This window comes from Rhamphochromis sp. 'chilingali' (assembly GCF_963969265.1).
Source record: "Rhamphochromis sp. 'chilingali' genome assembly, chromosome: 10".
NCBI lineage: Eukaryota > Metazoa > Chordata > Actinopteri > Cichliformes > Cichlidae > Rhamphochromis > Rhamphochromis sp. 'chilingali'.
Window position 1 is genome coordinate 15,681,361 of NC_137937.1, and position 18,112 is coordinate 15,699,472.

At 41.6% G+C, this 18,112-nt stretch overlaps 3 protein-coding genes across 5 annotated transcripts; 2 read left to right on the forward strand and 1 right to left on the reverse strand.

Annotated features, from left to right (window-relative positions):
• Nucleotides 1-3,889: 3,889 nt before the first annotated feature.
• On the forward strand, nt 3,890-8,080 carry med22 (mediator complex subunit 22; the record flags this gene model as incomplete). Of its 3 annotated transcripts, none has more annotated exons than XM_080892907.1 (5): nt 3,890-4,012; nt 4,231-4,384; nt 5,048-5,128; nt 5,557-5,765; nt 7,387-8,080. In XM_080892907.1, the coding sequence occupies exons 2-5, from the start codon at nt 4,262-4,264 to the stop codon at nt 7,577-7,579; spliced, it is 606 nt and encodes a 201-aa protein (XP_080749033.1). In that variant the 5' UTR covers nt 3,890-4,012; nt 4,231-4,261. The 3 variants fall into 3 exon arrangements, with proteins under 3 accessions (XP_080749033.1, XP_080749035.1, XP_080749034.1); XM_080892908.1 differs by having other exon boundaries at nt 3,934-4,002; XM_080892909.1 differs by lacking the exon at nt 7,387-8,080 and having other exon boundaries at nt 5,557-5,775.
• An 11-nt stretch (nt 8,081-8,091) lies between these two features.
• cUnh9orf78 (chromosome Un C9orf78 homolog) lies at nt 8,092-11,881 on the reverse strand. The gene is made up of 9 exons (XM_080892905.1): nt 11,717-11,881; nt 11,498-11,557; nt 11,327-11,378; nt 11,136-11,206; nt 10,977-11,054; nt 10,599-10,796; nt 10,298-10,434; nt 10,113-10,217; nt 8,092-8,550 (listed from the first exon to the last, which is right to left on the reverse strand). Exons 1-9 carry the CDS (start codon nt 11,791-11,793, stop codon nt 8,453-8,455), a joined length of 876 nt encoding a protein of 291 aa, XP_080749031.1. The 5' UTR covers nt 11,794-11,881; the 3' UTR covers nt 8,092-8,452.
• A 20-nt stretch (nt 11,882-11,901) lies between these two features.
• Nucleotides 11,902-18,028, forward strand: nfu1 (NFU1 iron-sulfur cluster scaffold homolog). Its single transcript, XM_080892906.1, has 8 exons — nt 11,902-12,016; nt 15,287-15,387; nt 15,614-15,749; nt 16,828-16,894; nt 16,988-17,105; nt 17,216-17,279; nt 17,379-17,553; nt 17,680-18,028. Exons 1-8 carry the CDS (start codon nt 11,958-11,960, stop codon nt 17,710-17,712), a joined length of 753 nt encoding a protein of 250 aa, XP_080749032.1. The 5' UTR covers nt 11,902-11,957; the 3' UTR covers nt 17,713-18,028.
• Nucleotides 18,029-18,112: the final 84 nt, after the last annotated feature.

Sequence of the window (18,112 nt, forward strand, 5' to 3'; positions counted from 1 at the left end):
CGCTGCTTTCTTCTCTGCATAAACGTCGGTAATTCACTTCCTCTGACAGTTAACCGCCTGATTTCCCAGAACCACGTATTGCGCACATATATCCGCTGTGTGGGTACTGACAGGCACAATGTAGCAGAGAAGTGTGTTTGTGGTAAGCAGAGGTAGCTGCTACGACGTTTGATTGATTGATTGATTGATTGAATCTTTATTTTGAACATGTTGAAAAAGTACAAACACATAGAATTAAAAAGAGACAAACAAACAAAGCAAAACAAAAGGAAAACGAGCAACCACATCTACAAATAACTGTCATGTTCAAAAAGGAGCAGGAAGAAGCATAAGCTTATTTAATCCCACCCCTTATCTAGTAATCAATAGACTACAGAAATACCTCCTTGCAATTATATTATATGTTATGTGTGTTTGTGTTTTGTTTTATATATATATATATATATATATATATATATATATATATATATATATATATATATATATATATATATATATATATATATATATATATATATATATATATATAAAAACACCCAGCACGCCCCTGCGGGCGGTTTATCCTTCAAGCTCGGGTCCTCTACCAGAGGCCTGGGAGCTTGAGGGTCCTGCGCAGTATCTTAGCTGTTCCCAGGACTGCGCTCTTCTGGACAGAGATTTCCGATGTTGTTCCCGGGATCTGCTGGAGCCACTCGCCTAGCTTGGGAGTCACCGCACCTAGTGCTCCGATTACCACGGGGACCACCGTTACCTTCACCCTCCACATCCTCTCGAGCTCTTCTCTGAGCCCTTGGTATTTCTCCAGCTTCTCGTGTTCCTTCTTCCTGATATTGCTGTCATTCGGAACCGCTACATCGATCACTACGGCCGCCTTCTTCTGTTTGTCTACCACCACTATGTCCGGTTGGTTAGCCACCACCATTTTGTCCGTCTGTATCTGGAAGTCCCACAGGATCTTAGCTCGGTCATTCTCCACCACCCTTGGGGGCATCTCCCATTTTGACCTCGGGACTTCCAGGTTATACTCGGCACAGATGTTCCTGTACACTATGCCGGCCACTTGGTTATGGCGTTCCATGTATGCCTTGCCTGCTAGCATCTTGCACCCTGCTGTTATGTGCTGGATTGTCTCTGGGGCATCTTTACACAGCCTGCACCTGGGGTCTTGCCTGGTGTGATAGACCCCAGCCTCTATGGATCTTGTGCTCAGAGCTTGTTCTTGTGCTGCCATGATTAGTGCCTCTGTGCTGTCTTTCAGTCCAGCTTTGTCCAGCCACTGGTAGGATTTCTGGATATCAGCCACCTCCTCTATCTGCCGGTGGTACATACCGTGCAGGGGCCTGTCCTTCCATGATGGTTCCTCGTCTCCCTCCTCTTTCTTGGGTTTCTGCTGCCTGAGGTATTCACTGAGCACTCGGTCAGTTGGGGCCATCTTCCCAATGTATTCTTGGATGTTCCTTGTCTCATCCTGGACTGTGGTGCTGACACTCACCAGTCCCCGGCCCCCTTCCTTCCGCTTATCGTACAGCCTCAGGGTGCTGGACTTGGGGTGAAACCCTCCATGCATGGTAAGGAGCTTTCTTGTCTTTATGTCAGTGGCTTCTATCTCCTCCTTTGGCCAGCCTATTACCCCAGCAGGGTATCTGATCACGGGCAGGGCGTATGTGTTGATGGCCCGGATCTTGTTCTTACCATTCAGCTGACTCCTCAGGACTTGCCTGACCCTCTGCAGGTACTTGGTGGTTGCAGCTTTTCTAGCGGCCTCTTCATGGTTCCCATTCGCCTGCGGGATCCCCAAGTACTTGTAACTGTCCTCTATGTCTGCAATGTTGCCTTCTGGTAGTTCAATCCCCTCAGTTCTGACTACCTTCCCTCTCTTTGTTACCATCCGACTACACTTCTCCAGTCCGAACGACATTCCAATGTCATTGCTGTATAGCCTGGTAGTGTGGATCAGTGAATCGATGTCTCGTTCACTCTTGGCATACAGCTTGATGTCATCCATGTACAGGAGGTGGCTGACAACTGCTCCGTTCCGTAGTCGGTATCCGTAGCCAGTCTTGTTAATGATCTCACTGAGGGGGTTCAGGCCTATGCAGAACAGCAGTGGGGACAGAGCATCTCCTTGGTAGATCCCGCACTTGATGGTAACTTGTGCTATGGGCTTGGAGTTGGCCTCTAGTGTTGTACGCCACATCCCCATTGAGTTCCTGATGAAGGCTCTTAGGGTCCCATTGATCTTGTACAATTCTAGGCATTCCAGTATCCAGCTGTGGGGCATTGAGTCATAGGCCTTCTTGTAATCAATCCAGGCAGTGCACAGGTTGGTCAGTCTGGTCTTGCAGTCTCGGCTGATTGTTCTGTCTACCAGTAGCTGGTGTTTTGCACCTCTGGTATTCTTGCCAATTCCTTTCTGTGTCCCGCTCATGTATTGACCCATGTGCCTGTTCATCTTAGCCGATATGATACCTGACAGGAGCTTCCATGTAGTACTGAGGCAGGTTATTGGTCGGTAGTTGGAGGGGACCGGTCCCTTCTTGGGGTCCTTGGGGATCAGGACCGTCCGGCCTTCAGTTAGCCATTCCGGGTGTCTCTCGTTAACTAGCAGCTGGTTCATTTGTGCTGCCAGACGCTCGTGGAGTGCAGTCAGCTTCTTCAGCCAGTAGGCGTGAACCATGTCGGGCCCTGGTGCTGTCCAACTCTTCATACTGGAGACCCTTTCTTGGATATCTGCCACTGTGATGGTTACTGGACCCTGTTCAGGGAGGTCGCTGTGGTCTGCCCTCAGATCCTCTAGCCACTGAGCATTGCCGTTATGGGTTGCATCCTTCTCCCATATGCTCTTCCAGTATTGTTCTGTCTCCAGCCTTGGTGGTGCTGTTCTCTTATTGTTCCCTTGCCACTGAGAGTACACCTTTGCTGGTTCTGTGGAGAACAGCTGGTTTATTCTCCTGCCTTCTATCTCTCTGGTGTACCTCCTCAAGCGGCTGGCCAAGGCTGTGAGTCTTTGCTTGGCAGTTTCCAAGGCCTCAGGTATGGACAGCTTGCTGTATTTCTTAGGCACCTTATTTGTCGCACCTTTCTGCAACTCCGTTAGTTGGCTAACCTCCCTCCGTGCTACTTTGATCTTGCCCTCTAGCCTCCTTCTCCATGGAGGGTACTGCCCCTTGTGGCTGTTCAACTTGTAGCCAAGCATCTCACTGATCACTGCTGCCGTATTGTAGATCAGCTTGTTAGTGTCGGTAACCGTGGTTGTAGGTATTGTCCGTAGTGCTGCATTAACATCATCTAGCAGACCTTCTGAGGGTACTTCACGTAATCTTGGTAACCGGCTACGGGGGATCCAGGTTTCAAGCTTGGCCATGATCCTATTTTTCAGGTCAGTTCCTCTCGCACTCAACGATCCTTCTCCTATCACACTTGGGGCTATGTACCCAATCTCGGGTGGGGGTGATGATATCTCCCCCCTGACCTGGCGTCCTGACTCCTCCTTGCCGTAGCATTTGTGTTGTACCTCGTCAATCTCTAGCTGTGAGAGCAGTCCCTTCTTTCGAATGTTGGAACACTGAGCTACTAGTTGTTTCGCCGTCATTGTGGATGTTGGGTATCGAAGAATCCATAGGTCCCTCATCCTATTCATGTAGCCCCTTCCGCCGGGGTTACTTGCGTAGTAGCATTCCAACAACGCCCTGTTTTCGTCCCTTGCCCACCGATGCCTTTTTTTTTTTTTTTATGTATATATATATATATGTCATATATATATATATATATATATATATATATATATATATATATATATATATATATATATATATATATATATATATATATATATATATATATATATATATATATATTCATGAGAGCAATTACCGGAGGCACCGGTAGAGTGCGGTGTTACAGGGAGATACCGGATGTGAGCACACAAATTTCAAGAGAAGGAGGAGGCGCTAACGTAGGAGTTTGTTTTACATGAAAACAAAAGTGATTGTAGAATATGTGGTAAGAAACGGTATGTAACAGTAATTCAATAATCCGTACTAAAGTGTATTCGTATACAGGTACAGATGTGAAAACTGTTTGAGAGCGAGACTTCGCTTTTGTTTTGAAAGCACGCGCCTTTCGGTGCTAGCTACTTGCGTGCTCGTTGATGATGTGTTTAGCCTTTTTTGTTTTATTGTAAACTTTATCGCCTAAAGGCGCCCGCGTGTGTTATTTCGGTGTACACAGGTGACGTGAGGTGTGTGTTTACCCGGGCACGATGACTACCCAGAGAGTGCTTCCTCAGAGCAAAGAGACTCTACTGCAAAACTACAACAAGAGGCTCAAAGATGACATCCGCTCCATTATGGACAACTTTACAGAAATAGTCAAGACAGCAAAGGTAACAGACATACTGTCACCTCCCTCTTTGTGTATTTTCGTGTTTTTACTACAATCAGAGCTGGTCACAACTCATTTCGTGCCTTGTTACTCGCATTTGAACATCATAATGTGGCAAAGGCGACCTGCTGAAGTTCAAAGCGAGCACCAACGAGCGCCAGTTCTCTGTGTGAAGGTGCAGTGTTAATGCCTGAAGAATGGCCAGAATATTTTAGGCTAATAGGAAGGCACTGGTAATTAAAATAACCAGTCCCTACAGTCGAGGTATGCAGAAGAGCTACAGCAGCAGAAAGTCGCACTGGACGGAACTGCTGTCAGCTAAGAGCAAGAAACTGAGGCTACAGTTTGTACATATTCACCAAAACTGGACAACAGACGATTGTACAAACATTGCCTGGTCGGACTCTCGATTTCTGCCATGACATTTGGATGGTACGGTCAGAAGTTGGTGTAAACAACATGAAAGCATGGATCCATCCTGGTGCTGGTGGTGTAATGGTGTGGAGAATATTTTTTCTTTCCACACTTTACGTCCCTTAGTACCAGCTTAGTGTTGTTTAAATGTCACTTATTGGTTTCAAATTGGTTTACATTGATTAAGTGGACCAAATACAACACACCATTATGACGAGTATAATATTCTACCACTTATCTCTTTGTCCAGATTGAGGATGAGACACAGGTATCCCGACCTACTCAGGCAGAGCAGGACCATTATGAGATGCATGTCAGAGCAGCCAACATTGTAAGTACTGCAGAAAACGCCTGACAACACACTCGTATGCAACATATTCAGGGCTTTATTGTTATTTATTTCTGTTACCTGTGGGGAAGAAAAAATCCAAAGCTGGTTACATCTGTTTCCAAGAAAGACTCCTTTGAATGAAAGGTTAACATATTATCCATGTAATTTATCATATTACTGTAAACATGTTGATGTGTGCACTAGCACTAGTCGAAGAGTCACATCTGGGGCTGCACTTTACTGTTGCAGTATCCTTTGTATTGAAATGTTGTAGTTTGTATGTAACTGACAGACGCATTACAGCCCTGTGAATGAATCGGTTTCTACACTTAGCGAAAAATCTTTTCTGTGCAGAAATTGACATTTTAACAAGTCATCACTATGATCATTTTCAAACCTGCTTCCCCTCTTCTATGTTTCTGTGCCAGGTACGTGCCGGCGAGTCCCTCATGAAGCTGGTCTCTGACCTGAAGCAGTTCCTAATTCTGAACGACTTCCCCTCCGTGAACGACGCCATCAGCCTGCAGAACCAGCAGCTCCGCTCGCTACAGGAAGAGTGCGACAAGAAGCTCATGTCACTCCGTGACGAGATTGCCATCGACCTGTATGAGCTAGAGGAAGAATATTACTCCTCCAGGTATAAATAGGCTCATACTTGCCCCCATCCCTCATCCCATTGCGCCTCTGTCGTCCCATTCCCAGCACCGCTGTTTCACATTTCACCATTTACACTGAGCCCTGGGAAGGGCTTGTGACAGTGTCTAAACTGAGCCTTTCATCAAAATTGTTATAGGTCTTTGTAATGAACCTCATCTCACCACAAGCGCCTTTACATTGTTACTATTTAGTGCGTGCCTTGACCTTTTTAAAAGAAATCATTATAAGAGATGATTAGAGGGAGGTCTTCAGTCTTAAAGTGGCATGCCCTTAAATATCAGCACTTTGGAACCAAAAACAGTAGATTTACTGATTTTACTTCTAATGGTTAGTGCTAGATCAAATCAACTAGAAGAGACACTATAGTCTGCTGTGATTAGTTGTTTCATGGATAGGTGACTGATGAAGCTCTTGGAAAAGATCTTGTTCATATTTTCATTGTCCCTTGTGATTAGTAGGCAGTCTGATTTAAAAACTACCCAATCACAGCAGAGCAACTAGTCACTGCCTAGGAACTAGTCTGCAGCGTCTGATGGCCTAGAGCAGGGGTGGGGGAACTCCACGCCTCAAGGGCTGGTGTCCTGCAGGTTTTAGATGTGCCCTTGATCCAAACAGAGCTGATATAGCCCTTGAGGCCTGGAGTTCCCCTCGCCTGGCCTAGAGAGATGTTTACCCAACATTATCTGGTAGACAGGAGAGATTCAGCATTTATAAATCTTAGTATTGAGAACTCCTTGTTCATTTATAGTAATAGAAAAAAATGAAAAGAATGAACAAAGTTTATTAAAAATCTATCATTTAAAGCACTTGATTTGCTGTTGTATCCATCGATGAATTGTTGAAATTTGCTGGGTGCTACAAAGAACACGTATATACATCTAAAGTCCTAAAGCTATATGGATTTATAGATATTTTTTTTCTGTGTGTAAAAGTATAATTTTAATCAATTTAAGATTATTTATATGTAGTATTTAAGTCAAATAAAGTTGTGATGGCCTTTTGTGTTATATTTTAAGGATGGTCTGTGCAGTTAAACACACACGTTTGCTGGTATTTATTTAGAGTTTCCACAATAATGTTTTTCATTCCGTCCCTAAAATCTAAAAGGTGTAACCTTAACATCAGTGTCAGCCACAGTCGCACGGTGCAGTTGTACATGTTTACCAGGTTTTGCCCGCTGTTCCTAGAGACCCAGGATGATTAAGAAATAAAGTAGAGACAAAATGTTGAAATAGTTTGTCTTGTTTTCTGTGATCAAGTGTTAAGAGGTGTCTCTGAGCTCTGTTTGCATCATGCCAAATTGGGGTCTGCCATGCTCGGTGCACTTGCTCTGCTTTTCTGATCCATCAGCACTTGTTCTCACCCTTCTGCTGAGCTTAATCAACAGTCATCCCTCTAAATAGTAACACATGAATAAATTGCTGTTTTATGTTTAAGTTGTTTCTGGTGCTTCTGCATAACCTCTGTGCTTCTATCAAATGTGCTTTCACGTGCTCCTCTCTGAGTTGGTTGTGCTTGTTTCTGACCTGCTGCTCTCGTCTGCTCCTCTCTTTCTGTGCTGCACTGATTCTTTGCCTCCTGCTGGTTTCTGCTCTGCACAGCTACAGTCAGTGGGACAGCACTGACCTGCCTCTGTGCGAGGCCTACCGCCGTCGAGACAGTTGGGCCTCCGCGAACAGCAGCAACAGTTCTACGCACGGGGAGCGCGAGGACATGGACGGGCCTCCATCTCAGGAGACGAACCCCCAGCACCACCTTAACGGACACGGGACCGCCTCCGTAGAGAAACCGTGAGGAGGAAAGGGGGACACCTGTCGGTTTGCTTTTGCCCAGTTTGGATCAGTTATAGCTTGTGAACCGTTGTTTGACTTGCTACTTTTTTGTATCGAGGACTTTAAAACTGGACTTAAACTTTGCAATGAATGGTTTCTTTTGGATTAACACATCACAAAAATAAGAGACTGTTGTATTAAACCACCTAAAATGCTTGTGTTGAGTGGTAGGCTCTTAAGTGCAACTGCTGCTTTCCAAGATCTGCATCAAGCCTAGTTACAAACTAGAAGATATATTTGATAAAGAACTCCACTGTAAAAAGTCTAGACTTGAATCACGTTCAGTAAAAAAAGTAAAAGAAAATGAAGACAACTTTAAACTCACCTTTGAAACTCAAGTACTTTTTTATATTCCTGTGTTAGACTTTGCATTAAATGTATTTTATTTTTTTTAAGAATGGCATTGGTTTACTTTTGTCTGTTTAATTTAACTGCACATCAGATTAAATCAAATATTACAATATTTTTGGTTCTTTTTTTTTAATTTATTTTTCTGAAATCTTTAAACACAAATCTACAGCTAAACATGTAACAGTGGACACTTAAAAAGGGAAAAGTCACCGATTTAAAAAAATAAAAATAAATCCTGACCAGTTTAAGACCAGAATCTGCATCCTTAACATATTCCTGTCTTTTAAACTTAAGACAATCCTGAGCAAAAGAAATCATCTGAGACATTAACAACTGTACTGTATACAGACAAACAGCAGGAGCTATATACAATAATTACACGGTGTGGCCCTGATGTTAGAGCTATGCCATCAAAAGCTGTTTGGGATGCTCAAATGATTTATGGTCCAATCTTGAGTTTAAAATGGTTTTATATATATCCACATCAATATCGTCGATTCATCTTCTTGAACTTCTCATAGTGGTAGTCATCTGTAGCCTTCTCATTGTTTGGACGTTTGCGGTAGTTTGGTGGTGACGGAGCTGTGGATGAACAAATAAGTTAGAAATCAGATTAAAGGTTTCAAAAAGATTTTCAATAAATCCCCACACAGACACACAAGCAAATGGGGGATACCATTGAAAGTAAATTAAATGCAATGATTGTAATACAGTTTGTATCTAGCTTGGATAAAAAGAAGAAAATCCTGAAACTGAGAAATATTTTTGGAAATGCACAAGTGACAGTGACTTAAAACAAGAGTTTCACATTCTGAAAGGTCTGGCCCACAGGACAGTTTTCCACTTCAACTTAGACTTTATTCAATTTTGAGTTGGCAATGTTTTTGAAGTGTTTGAGTCTATGCAGTCATTCCTACTACAGATTCATGCCTGTTTTTAATTTACTGCTTCATGAGGGTCTCAAGGTCACAGCCATCTCCCTTCGTGTGCAGAGATTTCTCTTGATTCTGTGAAATTATTGTCATTATGAGTAGAGATGGCACGATACCACTTTTTAATGTCCGATTCGATATCATAAATTTGGATGTCTGCCGATACCGATATGAATGCGATATAGCATATTTTGTAATCAATAAAACTGTTTTTTATAAATATCTTGCTGTATTTTGTATAAGTTCATACTCAAGTTTGAAAAAAAGACACTGAAGCTATTCTGTTATACCTGTATGCAAAAAATACACTCCACCCAAAACATTTTATAGTTCAGCAACACTGATCAATCTAATAAATTTAAACCAACACCATCCTCCCTATTCTGGTATTTTAAATAGTACTTACCTACCTAATTACTAGGGTTGCCAACTCCCAGCAAAAATATTAGGGAACCACCCCCCCTCCCTTAATCGATGTAATCAACTTTAATTTAATGCAAGTGTAAAACAAATGCACAATAATCAATTATTTTTCTACAATATTTAAATAGATTCAACATCTTTCTTCAACAGAATTGCAGACTGCACAGATGGTACCTTCCCAAAGGAAAAAGTACTATAGCTTACTAGGGTGTATATTAGACCTAATAGTTACTATATACAATAATGGATTTCTATACATTTAATCAGGTGACCACTTTTGTTGTAAGATTCAGATAATTATTTATTCAAAGTTTTTAAATGACATAAAGAAAAATATTTATTTGCGCCCCCCCTTTCCTTGTTAATGCCCAACATGGCCCCCGACAGGTCTCGCAGACAATAGCCGCTCTATCACGTGACATATACTGCTCCGACGCACCGAGCTGGGTTACGCCAAGTAGCGCGTTTTGTGAGGTGATTTTATGATACTTCGGATCGGATTACATTTTTTATTTCTGTCCGATATCTGATCCAGTAATTTAGGTCAGTATCGGACCGATACGTAATATCGGATCGGTCCATCTCTAATTATGAGATGATAAAATCTCCAAATTGCTAAGATAATTTTCAGAAAACTTGACCTCTGACCTTGATCTCAAAGTCACAAAGCCGAGTGTCCATACTGCCTGCTCGCCGGGGTGATTCCACCCACCCATTTTCTTTTGTTTATCCAACTGTTATAGAACTATTTCTGTGTACTGAGCAGTGAGCGTATCTGTAGTCTCTTACCCTCTGGACCTGGTTTCTCTGTGTCGCCCACACGCAGCGGTCTTGCTTTGGGTTCTTCTTTGTGTCTGTGGTGTCTCTGCGGTGCATTTGCATCCTCATGATAGACTGAAAGAAAAAGTCAGCTTGATCAGTATAATCCGCTTTAATTTAGGTGTGGAATATCTCGCTCTCTTCAGATTACTTACATCGATTGTGTTGGACGTAATTAACAGCGATGTTCGTGGGTACAAATGATGTGCCGTGGTCTTTTTTCTTGTTTCTTTGTTCTGCCAAAAGCTTTGCTTTTGCCTCCTCTGTCTGGATAATGTTCTTTATCTTTGCACTAGAAAAGAAATTACATACACAAGTTGCATTAGTAAAGCTACAAGTAAAAAGCAGCATTCGTTCATGCCATATCTCATGCAAAAATGCAGTTTTAGTCAAAAGACTCCTCTTGCTGAGTCTAAAATAAGTGTAGATGATTACTAGAATATTCTCGGTACATACTCAATGCCGAGATCAACTTCAGGGATGCCACTCAGCATCTGATTAGACAACATCTCCTCTGTCTTCTTGGCAGAATTGACTCGGATGTTCTCGGGCAGCTCGTACAGGTGGTCCTCTGGATTCTTCACTTTAACTTTATGCTCCTCAGCCTCCACCAGGCCCTTCTTCTTTTTTAGTTCCGTCTCAATATATTTCATCCTGTGAGGATAAATTTATGATAAAACCATGTTGTAAACAAGTGTGAGGGTATCTTGAATTGTGTCCTAAATGTTGGGGATTTGAAATGTCTCTTCTAAGTAATTTGTGCTATATCTAACTAAAGTGGAGGGAAAAGAATCAGACATTGGGACAACAAAAAAGAAAAAAAAGCACACATACATATCTGCATCCTCGTCTCTTCTGTTTGTCTCGGCTGAAAAAGACGTCCCCAGGTTGAGGTCTGTCTCATCTTCTGTCCTGAATACATAACATGAAATGATGACATATCAATGCACAGCTTAGAGCAATTATGCTAAAAATAGTTAAAAACTCACTTACATGTCTCTATTCCGGTCTTTCACTTTCTTCATGTCAACAATTCCCCCAGTCTTCAGTTTAAATGGGTCATTCTGTGCGGAATAATCAAATAATGTTAATAAACGTAAGTTCAAAAAACAAAACACCTTGGTTAATGAAGCTATATTACAATTTAAAATATATATATATATTTTACAAAACTGACTACCTACCTCAATTTCAGCCTCTGGTGGAAGTTTTTCTCCAACCAACAAGGCGGTCACACTAAATAAAAGAAATATTTAAAAAAAAACTGTGATTGTAACTGCTCAAACCACAGACTGTAAAACTTCATGTAAAGTAACAGGATGAAACGTGTTCGTGGTTTGATTTATTTACGTTACCTGATTCCGGTCTGTCGTTTGCGCAAACTCTGTAGCTCTTTAGCCTCTTCCAACTTATGTCTAAACATCCATGAAACACAAACGATTGCAAACACATTACCTGGGCAGCTTGTATGAAATGCGACCACAAACTATCTGCGTTTAGCGATTAGCATTAGCATGCATAGCATTACTCTAAAGGGCTTTTTTTTATTCCTGTGGTTAAACGGATGGCTCTACCTGACTTCTTCGGTGGTCTCATCCTCTTCCACATCGGACGAGTCCCTTCTCCTTCTAAAGTTTTTGCCACACGGCATATTTTTAGATACAACACAAAATTATTTCAGAGTTTTCTAGAAGCTGGACTTGTGTGTAGCTGCTGCTGGAATAAGAGGGGGGACGAACAAATGTACAATAATAGTGCGTCACGTCCCCTTATTTACCGCGCCACTTCCGTCGTGTTTAGCTAACCATAACAAACATGGCGACTTACAGGCAGGTCGGCAGATTGTTGGGTATTTCAGCAAGACTTTCTCGTCTGTAAGTTGTTTTGTATTTATCTATATCTGCATTGTTTTCTGTTTTTGCTTTATTTCATGTGTGCATGAATGTGTCGGCATGTTAAGCATCAGGGTCAGGCAGGCTAACGGTAGCACGCTGGCTAAACGGCGGAGTGACGCAGTCAGCTACAGAGCAGGGAGGTGTGGGGATGTTTTACTGCTTTAAACGTCTCCACCGTACAGCCGCTTATTAACACTTTAAAGTCGTCAGTATCAACCACAACAAACCTTTGCAAACTTAAAAAAAGGGGTTTTTTTTGTTTGTGTTGCACAAGTGCTAAAACTTTAGCCCGATTCTAATCTGCTTTTTCTGGATTATCCCGAGTTGTACACAGGGATACCGTTACTCTCGACAGTTCATATCCATAAGTTATTGCAGTTATTATAGTTAACAAAAATATTACAGGTTTTAGTATCGCTTAACTTGGTTTAAAAAAAATTAAACTGCCTTATCAGGCTTTCGTAGATATATTTATTTACACCTAAGAAGTTTATAACTGCACTGATTTTACTAAATCTTGCCTCTGACATATGCCCTTAATTCAATAAGTGATTTAAAAAAAAAAAAAAACCAATCTGCACTCACTCTGTAAACTAACTCAAACTAAACTGGATTAAAACATCAAAACAAAATATAAATAACAATTAATTACAAAAGGCAAAACTAAAATAACTTTCTGCTGGTGTTTCTACGGTCTTATACACTCAGACACGTCATTACAAACGTCTTTCTAGTACTGGGTTGGACCCCCTTTGCCTTAAGAACTGCCTCAATTCTTCATGACATGACCAAAATGGTTGAGGAGTTAAGGCAATGTGAAGTTCACTTGGTAAAATTTAGGCCCTTGTTTGTTTTTTACCTTGTGAATTTCCTGTACTACCATGATAAATTAAGTATCCCATGAAGCCTGTTTTCTCCTTCTTCTGGAACCATTTGAATTATGTCTTTAACAAAAACGGAAACAGTTACTGTCATTTAAAGAGCACTTGTAAATAAAGGGTTAAAGAAGCAAGCCATTATAACCACTTTCACAAAGGGATGTACATGGTGAGCAGCATGTCATTCCACGTATTCCCAATTTATCCTCAGATGGAAATAAGGGGCTCAAAGTATACTAAGAAAAAAATCTGCATGATTGCTACACTACCTGAAGCCTAAACCATTGATACAAGGAAGGATGGAGCCATGACAAATCTGACCGTACTATCCAAACATCGCTGCAGAAATTGAAATTCATCCCGAATAGGGATGGGTATCGTTTAGGTTTTATCCGATACCGGTGCCAAATCGGTACTTTTGAAACGGTGCCGGTGCTTAAACGGTGCTCGAACCGGTGCTTAAAGAACAGAGAACACAAAATTGGTCCAAAAACCTCTCGTGTTCAGCTGTTTTTTTTTTGTTTTTTTTTTGTAAAAAGATAACAATGTGTGCCTTTTCTGCAGCTATGTGGCATATATGGCATCACTCTTGGCTGGAAGCAGTGCTTAAACAATGGAAAAAACACAAACTTTGTCCAAAACCTCTCATGTTTAGCTGTTTCCCACTTTTTCTTTGGTCATTTTAGCCTTTTTGGCCAGGGTGAAGGGAGCATCTGCCATCAAACAAGAAGACAGCTGCATGTAGCTATGATGGTGTTTGCTAGTTCACCTTACATGCATTAATGTAATAACGTGGTTAGCCTACTCAACGTAAATTACACACGAACAACATGAAGCTACTCACGCAGAGAAGAACGGCTGCTGCTGCATCATCATCCTCATCATTTCTGCTACACTGGCAGAGCTAGGGGCCAGGACTCTATTCTTCGGGTTTTTGGGGGATGTTGCTCCGGGTCCGATAACTGGCAACCCACCCGACGTGCACGGTGTGAGGTCTCGCAGCAAGCTATCAAATACGGCGCATTTCTGGGTTTAAAAAAAAACCGCTATGCGTCGCCAGCTGTTTAATCGGATTCTTGGTGTTACCTCCTTTGACAGTATCACAGTATCAGCTTAAAGCACTTGTTGCAGGCTGCTGAGTTTGCATATTTTGCTATGAAGTACAGCCAGACTTTTGACCGCTTCGCCTTGGACATTTTTAATCTGTGGCTCTGCTCTAACAGAACGTACGTACCTGGCCCCGCCTACTATCCTCGGAAACGTAAAATGATTGGCTAAAAGTGTATCACAGCTCAGGAAAAAAAAAGCACCGAAATAAAGCACCGAAATGTGCGCTGCTTTTCGGTCTGGTTACTACCGTTTATGTCAGAACCGGTGCCATCATGGCACCGGACACCGGTACCCATCCCTAATCCCGAATGTACAGATCAACTGTAATCTTTTTCTTTTTTTTTTGTTTATATGTATAAAAGAAAAATTCTTAATAAAAAAATATTATTTAAAAAAAGAAATTAAAATTCATGAGACCAGGCAACGATTTTGCAGTGCTCCATTTTCCAATTTTTGGTTAATCCTGTTTATTGTTCTTAGCAGACAGGAGTGCCACACAGTGTGCTCTTCTGCTGCTGTAGCCCATCTGTTTCAAGCTTCAATGTGTCTTGCATTTGGATAAGGTCTTCTGTTGTAATAAGTTGTTATTTGCATTTGAATTTGTATCAGGTTCATTCTCATTTGACCTCTGACCTTAACAATGTGCTTTAGCCCAGAGAACCATTGTTCACCAGATATTTTCTCTTTATGACAATTCTCTTTAAACACTGAAGATGGTTGTTTGGGAAAATCCCAGCAGATCAGCAGGTTCAGGCAAATCTAACACCAAATAAAAGTAACAGACAGATTTCTGCTGTTGTCCACTTTCCTTGCATATCATATACAGTGCCATTTTTGCCTGCAATTGTATAGTGTATGTCTGTGTTTTCTATTTTGTAATTCAAATGTCTTATAAAAATAAATAAATTTTTAGTTATCAGTGAAATGATACAGACAGTTCTTTCTCCTTGGCTAAAGTAAGACAAATACTGATTGCACAGTGTATCGTTTTAAGCTCTGCATGACCCCTTTGGTTGTTTTACGTGTTGCCTTATGCAACAGTTTGTAATACAGTTTTGTACAAACACTGTGCACCAAATCATTTTAGTGGATTAGTCTCACCACACCTTCATGTTTTGAAATCATTATTTCACCGCTCCAGAGAGGAAGGCATTAGATGAAGTGAGCTGGCACGGGTGCTTGACATTTTGATTTCTAACACCATTCATTTATCAGTGTGAGCTGGGCTGTATTAAATGTCTTCATCTGCTGCATTTTTCAGTCTTGCTGTCAGTGGGTTTCAGAGCACTGGATTACACTTGCCTTCACATACCACGGGAGTTTCAAACAGATGGCCCTCAAACCCCATCTGGATTGTTCCTGGTTTGTATTCAGAATAATCACATGTGTAACATTGAATGTGTTAATACTGGAGTGATTGTCTTGAACCCAATAGATGCAGCTGCTGTTTGAGCAGGTGCCTGTAGGACACGTGACATTAGCCTTGCAGTTCAATAAAGTAAAGAGTTGCTGCACAAAATAAGGACACCGTCTAATGAAAAAAGGTGATTTATGTTGCATTCTTCTTCTTTGTTTTTTCTCTTCCCAGGAAGGACCATGTTTGTGCAGACGCAGGATACACCAAATCCAAACAGCATGAAGTTCCTGCCTGGCCGGACAGTTCTTGAAACAGGAACTATGAATTTTGCGGGCCCTCGTGAGGCACACTGCTCACCTCTAGCCAGGTATGTGAGATTACTGGTCTGAGAGAAATGCCTGATGTCAAACAGTCATCTTAGCATAACAGATGTAGGTAGATGAGTTTTAATACATGCGGTCAGTGCGGTGGACAGTGCACACGACAGGTGAAATAACTGACTGGGTGGAGTGGATGGAGATGAGTGTCAGGGGTGATTTGTGACAGAGGAAAAGCAGCAAGAGTGAATGAGACATTTTACAAGATAGTAGTGAGACCTGCTATGATGTATAATTTGGAGACAGTGACCCTGACAAAAAACAAACAAACAAAAAAAAAATAGAGATGACAGAGTTGAAGATGCTAAATATTTTATTTAGAGTGATCAGGATGGACAGGATCAGAATGAGCATGTCAGAGGGACAGCTCAGGTTGAGCAGTTTAAACACAAAGTTGGAGAGCCAGGCAAGGCTGAGATGGTCTGTGCAGAGAAGGGTTAGGGAAGTGAGATGTGCAGAGAAGTGATAGTGGATATGCTGCACAAAGGGTGTTGAATATACAGCTTCCAGGCAGGAGGAAAATAGGTGGACCTCCAGAGAAGGTTGGTGGATGTCATGTAGGAGGACATTAGTGTGACAGTGGAGAACGATGGAGATGGAGGCAGATGATCCACTGTGGAGCAGCCAGAAGAAGAATGGATTAATAGTTTGACTTCTGCTAGTCACATGACAAGATTGATTTACCAGTACATGCCTTGTTGGTAGGGCAGTAACCAAGGCAACATTTATTATTACCAAATATAAAAAAGGTATAACCTCTGATACGCACAGAAACAGTAGACCTCTCTTCTCACAGCCCAGCACGCTGCTGATTCACGTCCTCAGTGTAACACTTTTACCTCTACTTGATCTTTATGACACTGCGGTGCAACAATTTTGAACAGAAATATTATTTTCTAATTCTATTCCCATTAAAATATTATGTTAATAAATGTGACTGATACCTGCACACAATTTGCACGTCTATATGTGTGTATTTATTTGTTACAATCATTGCACAACCTTCTGTATTAAGTGTAAGATGAATCTTTAAGTGTGGCGTAATAAAACCTCAGTGATTGTCTTCAGGCAGCTTTTTAGGATCGATGGAGTCAAGAGTGTGTTCCTGGGCCCTGACTTTATTACCATCACAAAGGTAAAGCCATGCCCAGTTTGTAAGAATTGGCACTGGCACAGCTTGGCATACCACAACTAAGAATAGGTTGGTTTCTCATCCTTCTTCGTTTAGGCTGACCCAAATTTGGAATGGAAGGTAATTAAGCCTGATGTGTTTGCTACCATTATGGACTTTTTTACCTCCGGGCTTCCTGTTGTAAACGAGGACAGCCAGCCAAGCCCAGATACAGGTATGGTTTTCAAACAGCTGTGGTCTACCCATTATTAAAACATCAACTTAGACAGAAATAACAAGCTGCTTTGAATGCTGAGGAACAACAATCTCTGCCTCTCCTTTCAGCACCGTCAGACGACGACGACGAGGTAGTTGCTATGATTAAAGAACTACTAGAGACTCGAATAAGGTAACTACTCATGAAGGTGCACTATGACCTCAGGGCCTGTTGCTTCCTATGCTTTTTGGGTTTTTTGCCTAATACAAGTCAATGTTCTCACTCTGTCAGGCCAACTGTGCAAGAGGACGGGGGAGATGTTCTATACCGCGGATTTGAAGATGGCATTGTTAAACTGAAGCTGCAGGGCTCTTGCACCAGTTGCCCCAGTTCAATTGTGACTTTGAAGAGTGGCATCCAAAACATGCTACAGTTTTATGTACCTGAGGTTGAATCGGTGGAACAGGTTTGTTGTCTTTCTCTCATTTGATTTTAGGACACTGTTAATTTTTAAGATGTTAATCCTGACATCTTGATTTATATTTCATGTTCAGCACTTGAGCTGTAAAGAGCTTTTATGCGTGTCTTCCAGGTGAAGGAGGAGGAGGAGGCTGCTCAAATCTGAACCACTGAAATCATACACATTCCTGTCTCTACCAGCTACCGACTTTAATGCAAGCAATAGTTGCAATAAAATGTGTTTGATAGCACAGCTGTGTGAAAGAAACGGTCACCATTATCAATTCAGATGTAATCTCGTATGTGTTGTTTCCCAGCTGTTTGGTTTTTTTTGTACAGTGACAGTATTTAACAAGAATAGCCCAGTCACAGGAACAGCTGACTGGAATAATTTATTACTCCACATCTGTCAAGCAAGAAAAGCAGCCTTTTAGTTTTAAAATCAGTATATTATATGTGTATAAATAAAGTTTGTTATAATATTTTGTGACCATTTGTCTGCTTTGTTGTACATAAGTGTTCCAACTAGTGGCCTAGTTGAAGATGCTCAGATTCCCATTGACAAT

What these genes read in the sequence shown, in the direction of transcription:
- nfu1 (XM_080892906.1), top strand. Translation starts at nt 11,958, where the DNA reads ATGGCGACTTACAGGCAGGTCGGCAGATTGTTGGGTATTTCAGCAAGA. An exon ending in CCCCATCTGGATTGTTCCTG is followed by an intron (nt 15,388 to 15,613) that starts GTTTGTATTCAG and finishes TTCTCTTCCCAG; the next exon opens with GAAGGACCATGTTTGTGCAG. An exon ending in CACTGCTCACCTCTAGCCAG is followed by an intron (nt 15,750 to 16,827) that starts GTATGTGAGATT and finishes GATTGTCTTCAG; the next exon opens with GCAGCTTTTTAGGATCGATG.
- cUnh9orf78 (XM_080892905.1), bottom strand. Translation starts at nt 11,793, where the DNA reads ATGCCGTGTGGCAAAAACTTTAGAAGGAGAAGGGACTCGTCCGATGTG. An exon ending in AAACGACAGACCGGAATCAG is followed by an intron (nt 11,379 to 11,497) that starts GTAACGTAAATA and finishes TCTTTTATTTAG; the next exon opens with TGTGACCGCCTTGTTGGTTG. An exon ending in AAAGACCGGAATAGAGACAT is followed by an intron (nt 11,055 to 11,135) that starts GTAAGTGAGTTT and finishes TTATGTATTCAG; the next exon opens with GACAGAAGATGAGACAGACC.